Consider the following 7500-nt stretch of genomic DNA (forward strand, 5'->3'; position numbering starts at 1 on the left):
TTAATCAAAACAAAATGAGCTACAAGAACAAAACAAATGACTACCCTCTGTGTACCAGATGGCAGAGCTCACCAATCAACAAACTTAGGTAGAAGAAGAAAACTCAAATCTGCTTCTGCAGATCCTGTTTGTTGACTGGAACAAACTGTTTCTTGATAACAACAACAACAACAACAACAACAAACGCTAAACTTAAACAAAAACAAAAGTTCATCACTGCTCTATGATTCATTTGCACGCAGGAGAGGGAATGACTAATTTTCGTAATGCTGAAAAGCTTGCGGCCAGAGTCCAGGGACCTTTCAACCTGTGTGTGTCTTAATATCAAAACAAAGTAAAATAAAGGGAAAACACACACACACGCGTTAGCAGACACGCACGCACGCACACACGCATGCATGCACGCGCACACACACACACACACACACACAAATCCACCAAAATGCCAGCAAAGAAATCCATGATAATGCAGAAATAATCCCGCCCGCGCATTTATCTGCTTACATGCCAACCTTTCGTCTGACCTTACGGATGCAGGGCAAGCACTATATAAAGTCTTGTTCTTCTCATTATTCTTCTGTGTGTGTGTGTGTGTGTGTGCCGTGGAAGCTGCGATACATAACCTAGAAATGAGTGTGTGGAGGAGGGGGGTAGAGGAGGGGCAAGGTAATGTGTGTGTGGTGTGTGTGTGTTTGTGTGTGTGTGTGTTGGGGCTCATGTACGTTTATGTGTATTTGACTGTGCTTTCATATCTGTGAAAATGCATGTTTGGTGCATATCTGTTATGCATGTGTGGGTGTATGTGTGAATGTGTGTCTTCATGTTTTACATTTATTTGCTTATTTATCATCATTGTTGTCTTATTTATTTATTTATTTATTATTATTATTACTACTATTACTACTACTACTACCTTTTTTATATTATAATTATTATTCATTTATTTATTTACTTATTTATGTACGCTTATCTATTATTTATTCACTTTTTTTTTCTTTTCTTTTTTTTCTCAAGGCCAGACTAAGCGCGTCGGGTTACGCTGCTGGTCAGGCACCTGCTTGGCAGATGTGGTGTAGCGTATATGGATCTGTCCGAACGCAGTGACGCCTCCTTGAGCTACTGAAAACTGAAACTGAAACTTCTCATTATTATCATCATTCTTCCAGAGGGGCACAGAAACGAAACTCGTTGCCTTGCCTTGCCTATGATGATCATGCCTAAACTATATAAAATCATATCATTATCATTACCATTATCATCATCATCATTATGCAGTACAGCACGCTCACCCAAAAACAGAGCCTTGGCGGCCAGCGAGGATCGACCCCCGACCTCTTTCTGCCGCTCCTGGATTCGGTTCAGCCACTGCTGGGGGCGGATCAGGGGCCCGTTGCGCATCGTCTTGGGCACCAAAACCTCCAGCTGCTTCCTGCAGAGAGACACGATGGCAGAGTGGTTAGAACACACTAGGCTTTCTTTCCACCCTGGGGTCCAGGGGGGTCGGGGTTTGAATCCCCACTATGGTCTGGTGGGAGTTAAAGGTGGAGATTTTTTTTTTTTTTTTTTCCAAATCAGTTCTGCAAGTACCTGAAACCCCCTTTGTGTGTGTAAATACACATAAGGAATGACAAATACGATCCTGTTGTTACATGTTACCTCTGGTCAGCTTTTCATTCACACACGCTGCGTGTGTGTCGCGATAAGCTCAACCGCAGTTGATAACAAAGCGTGCCCCCTGTCAGCTTTGTAAGTTGTTTGACAAGATGGCGTCACGGCGAAGTGTTCGACACGGTCGGAGAGGTGAAATGTTACTCAGCGTCGAAGATGCTTTGGAAATGATCCAAACTGAAGGCTCTGATGTCGAAGGAGATCATGTTGATTCTTCGGACAGTGAATTTGAACCAGATCCCGATGAACTAGAAGTAGATTCGGCCGCTGAAGAGAGTGTTTACAATGGAGAAGAAAGTGAGGAATATGTGCCAGCAGATGAGACAGACACAGACGACGAAACCACTGAGGAAACAGACGATTTTGCAAGTGTTTTCACCAGTGATTGGACTGACAATTTTTCCTTTTTCCCTCTTGCACATCCCTTCACAGGCATACCAGGTTTGTCAGCTGACTGGCCAGTCAACACCCAGCCGGTTGAGTTTTTTTTCTTTGTTCTTTGGTTTTCATTATGTAGAGACAATATTTTTTTTTGTATGTGTGAATTTCAACTTTCTTCACCACCTGTTCATACTTCATTGCATGCACTAGGTCTTCAGTTCCTCAAAGTGTTAGAATGTGATGTGAAACATGTTGGTGTACCTTTCTGATAGGTGCAAAAAGGCTAAAAAAAAAATACACAAAATATGGAAACTGCGATCAACATCAAGATGGTGAGTAAATACTTTGATTTTTTGCACACATATGGAACAACATTCTTTGCATACATATACTAAATATCAATTGTCTGGGTGTTTATTTGTTTTTTTTTACATTTTTTTCCCCATCCTATACAAACCCTGGGTTTTCAGGGATTGGCAAGGGCAAAAACTCTTGGCATGGAGTGAGTTAAAGCCCTACAGAAAGAATATGATAAAGAACAGACAAAAAAAAAAAAAAAAAAAACAAAAAAAAACGAACACACATACACACAAAGAGAGATTGACAAAAGGATGAGAGAGAGAGAAAGAGAGAGACAGACAGACAGACAGACAGACAGAGAGGGGAAGGGGAAGAGAAATGTGTCATCAGTATTGACAACCAGATGACTAAAGCCACATTGTTGTTATCATCAAATCCACCTATGACAGTCGTGATCACTGATACTTAAATGACTACTACCATCACCAATATCAAAGCTACAACAGTTATTGTCAAAATTAACGAGACATGATCCAAACAAAAAACAAAAACAAACAACAAAAAAGATTGTGTCCACATGAAATGATAGATAATGTTAAGGTACACTTTTTTTTTTATTTTTTACATATATATGCATAATGAAGCAGATAACAAGAAAAAAAGTTAAATGAACAACAATGACTAGATATAAAATGATGTAGCCCAAACACATCAAAAAGTAAGTAAAGCGTATTAAGGTCACACACACACACACACACACACACACACACACACACACACACAGAGGTGGATTGTATCACACATGATCACAGCTGACAGGAAGGTGTGAGAAACTCCTGAACTTGAGACAGTGTCCTCCACCCCTCCACCCCTCCATCCCCCCCTCCCAAAAAGTGATCTACATCTGACGACCCAGAAAGCTAAATACAAGTGACTCACAGTGTGGGCAAACCAACAAAGTCATTGGCTTTGTGAAGAAGTGCTGCCATCACAGACATCTCATCCTGTAACCAGAGGTGCATTACAGTTATTAGTCAATTATGTAATAATAATAATAATAATAATAATAATATAAGCCAATAATAACAAATAAGATGATAATCATAATAGTCATACTACTACTACTAATAATAATCATAATAATGAATGACATTTGTATCCTTCATTTCTCTTAAGTAAATTTACATTCAATATGCTTGCAAGCACATAATCATTCACAGCCATGCCCCAGAAATGACCAACCACACTGAAACACACACACACACACACACACACACACACGAGTAGATACTAGCTAAAATTAACAGTGGAGAAAAAAAAATCACAAAACTTCTCCCAGAACAGATGAGATACAGAACAGAGTGTGTGTGTGTGTGTGTGTGTGTGTGTGTGTGTGTGTGTGTGTGTGCACATATTTTATGATGAAACAATAATCTAATCTCTTTCAAAATACACAAACGAAATGTGCTGTGATATCAATTATCTTGCTGCAACAGCAATAAATGATGTGTTACAATATGTCACAAACAGGAATAAATAGTATCTCCTCATAGATAAACACACATACACACACACAAACTATGCATTCGACCTTACCAAACATGTATGCTTTTATCACAGGACTATGTTTAATTCTTCAAGGGCTGTGTGTTAAGGGAGGGGCGTGGGGGGTGGGGGGTACAAAACAAAATCACACAACAACAGAGGCGAAAAAAAAAAAAAAAGTGGCCAGTTTTCAAACAGTTGGTGACCGTGACTGGTAGTGTTTACTGACCACAATCTGCGCAGGGGGCTCTCCACCGGGACGTACGATCAACAGCCCATCCATGTAGTCAAAGATGCACTGAAATCACATCATCAAATAACACCCATATAGTGATGACAGCAACAGCAACACTGGGTTGTTGGTTTTTTTGTTGTTTTTTTCCTAATGATGCTGTACTATATTATGTTTGTGGGAAGAGGGGAACAAGAACAAGAACAAGAACAAAAACTTTAATCTCCAGGCCCCCGGCTCCTAGAAAGAGGTCAAAAGTACACAATATGGTGATCATGCAGCAACAACAAAATGTAAAATACATACTAAATTTAACTTGTAGAACAAAAGTGCTTCTTGTGCATAGTAAATTAATTCTGAATTTCTTCATTGCTGTCACAGAATTCCTGTCGTATCTTCAGGGCATTAAACATATGAACGCAGAGTTTACGAATGCTGTAAACAGAACCATTCTTCAGCAAGTGAACATATGACTGACCTTCAGAGTTCATATGTTTTTGCTGCAGGTTATTATAAAGGACACAATTGTTCATAAAATGGTTTCATCTTCAACCACGTTACGATGTTCACATGTGTAATTTGAATTACATTTGAATGTTCTTCTGAAAAATGATCCATTTACTGGGAGCAAACTAAGCCATAATTTTACCATAATTTTACCAAACAGTCCCTAAAACACTTTTTATCCGCAAAGTCAAAATATTGCTCACGCTGAAAACTAGTTTTATACATTCTGTAGTTATGATATATATCTTTAGACATTACTGACTCGTCCCACTCTTGCATAAATATATCTTTCATTCTTTGCTTAAATAATGACAAAAAAGTTTGCTCACAATCAACGCCCTGTTGCAACCAGACATATCCAAACCCAAGTCTAAATAAAGTATTTTTTTTACTAAAGATACCCAGCATTTTCCCCCCTTTCATCCAGGTTAAACAACATCAAATATACCTGTCTGGGTAATCAGTGCACATTCATATTTAGCAACCTTAACCAGTACCTGATACACCTTATATCACTATTTATATACAGTGGATAATGTCCTAGTTCGCCGTATGCAAACTTGTTTGGTACTCTAAGTGGTATGTTCAAAAAACGTTTACATGCAAAGGAATGAACCTTCTCAATATTATCAAGTCTGTTAACTCTCTCCATACGAACAGCGAAAGAGACGACGTTAACAGCGTTTCACCCCAATTACCATCATCAAAATATTGCAAGCGGAAGGCTCTTATACTGAAGACGTGAATGTTGACAAAGAATACCACAATTCTGACGACGGAAGCTAAAGGCTGGGTCATTCAGACACCCACTGGACATCCGAGGGGTCTGTGTAGAGGAGAAGAGAGGACTGGCCGTACTGAGTGAGTTAAGACGTGGGAAGAGGGGAGAAAAGCCAAGTGACACACTCACAAAGAACCAAAACCCAAAGAGAGACCAGTATTTACCTGGTGGAACATCATGTCCACGTAGATCTCGTTGTCCATGTGGCTCAGTGAGTAGATCCACACCGTGCGCTGGAAGATGAGGTCGTAGTGGGTCTTCTTCCTCACAAACTCCGCTGTCACGTCCAGAATGTACTCCTCTGAACTCAGTTTGCTGAACACACCGTCCCCTGCACATACACACACACACACGTGTACATTATCAGTTTGCTGAACACACCGTCCCCTGCACATACACACACACACGTGTACATTATCAGTTTGCTGAACACACCGTCCCCTGCACATACACACACACACACACACACATGTACATTATCAGTCTGCTGAACACACCGTCCCCTGCACACACATGTACATAATCAGTCTGCTGAACACACCGTTCCCTGCATAAACGTCATCAGTTTACTGAACACACTGTCCCCTGCACATACACACACACACACGTGTACATTATCAGTTTTTCTGTACACACCGTCCCCTGCACACACATGTACATCATCAGTTTGCTGAACACACCATCCCCTGCACACGCACACGCACACACACACACACACACATGTGAACATTATCAGTTTACAGAACACACTGTTCCCTGCACATAAGTGTACATCATCAGTTTACTGAACACACCGCCCCCTGTACACATGTGTACATCATCAGTTTACTGAACACACCGCCCTCTATACATGTGTGTACATCATCAGTTTACTGAACACACTGTCCCCTGCACACACACACACACACACACACACACACACACACACATGTACATCATCAATTTACTGAGGACACTGTCCCCTGCACTCAAGTCAAATATGATATGCCATAATCAAAGTATCCAAAGGTGGCACCCCTACTAAATGTGTGCAATTAAAGAATTAAACTCAATAATGAGTTGTCTACACAAGATGTCTTTCTTTATATATTATTTGTAACACTGAAAAGGAGATAACTTTGACATTACATGTATCTGATTCACATTCATCAAAACAATAAAGTGCAAACATGAATCTAGTAAGTTAACCAAGAAAGAAACAGTCCATATGTCAATGTAATTTGGGTTGTTGTTTTTGTTTTATTGTTGACTCACTTGTGTAAACAAAGTTTTAACCCGGTGTTCGGTTGTCTGTGTGTGTGTGTGTGTGTGTCTGTGTGTCCGTGTGTCTGTGTGTCTGTGTGTCTGTGTGTCCGTGGTAAACTTTAACATTGACATTTTCTCTGCAAATACTTTGTCAGTTGACACCAAATTTGGCATAAAAATAGGAAAAATTCAGTTCTTTCCAGTCATCTTGTTTAAAACAATATTGCACCTCTGGGATGGGCACAAAAAAATTTTTAAAAAGAAGCCTAATTATATGCAAACTGCATTAACTGTTATATTTATATTTTTTGTATTCTCTAAACTTGGCACTTTGACCTCTTATTCTGACACAACAACTAGAGGAGTCATTATTATCATTTTTTGTTCAAACAGGAACTTCTTTTGCTAAGCATGTAATTTTTATTTATTTTGCAAACGTTTTGGTGCAGATAGTAAAAAAGGGAAATTACTCTGTAATTAATGCTAGGGGACGTAATTTATCACAAGTGAGTCTTGAAGGCCTTGCCTGTCTTGTTTGTTTTTGTTGTTTTTTTGGGGTTTTTTTTTGTTTCTTTAATAGTCTAGTTTAGAGTGGAGGTGTATCCCTCGTACAGAAGACACAAAGAGCTGACCTGTTCTGATGAACAGAGTGTACTCCTCCATCTCCACTGGATCGTTGATGTTCAAGCCCGTGCACACATCCACAATGGCATCATGGACCACCTGCAATGCAGCATCACATTATTTGTTTGTTTGTTTTCTCACCTGCATTTCTCATCATGTGCCAGTATGCTGCTTAACTCAAGTTGCTTCATCTGTACGCATCAAGAATCACAAACCC

The 7500-nt window shown here is 39.7% G+C and overlaps 1 protein-coding gene across 4 annotated transcripts in view; it reads right to left on the bottom strand.

Annotated features, from left to right (window-relative positions):
• The window catches only part of LOC143292884 (unconventional myosin-XV-like), a 237777-nt gene that overhangs the window by 3712 nt on the left and 226565 nt on the right, over positions 1-7500 (bottom strand). For all 4 annotated transcript variants that reach the window (XM_076603546.1, XM_076603547.1, XM_076603548.1 and 1 more), the window contains 5 exons: positions 7292-7382; positions 5579-5745; positions 4124-4192; positions 3289-3353; positions 1290-1429 (listed from right to left, as the gene is read on the bottom strand). In XM_076603546.1, coding sequence (XP_076459661.1) covers positions 1290-1429; positions 3289-3353; positions 4124-4192; positions 5579-5745; positions 7292-7382 — 532 coding nt within the window. The remainder of the gene's footprint in view (positions 1-1289; positions 1430-3288; positions 3354-4123; positions 4193-5578; positions 5746-7291; positions 7383-7500) is intronic.

The sequence above is a fragment of the Babylonia areolata genome, chromosome 18, assembly GCF_041734735.1.
Source record: "Babylonia areolata isolate BAREFJ2019XMU chromosome 18, ASM4173473v1, whole genome shotgun sequence".
Taxonomy (NCBI): domain Eukaryota; kingdom Metazoa; phylum Mollusca; class Gastropoda; order Neogastropoda; family Buccinidae; genus Babylonia; species Babylonia areolata.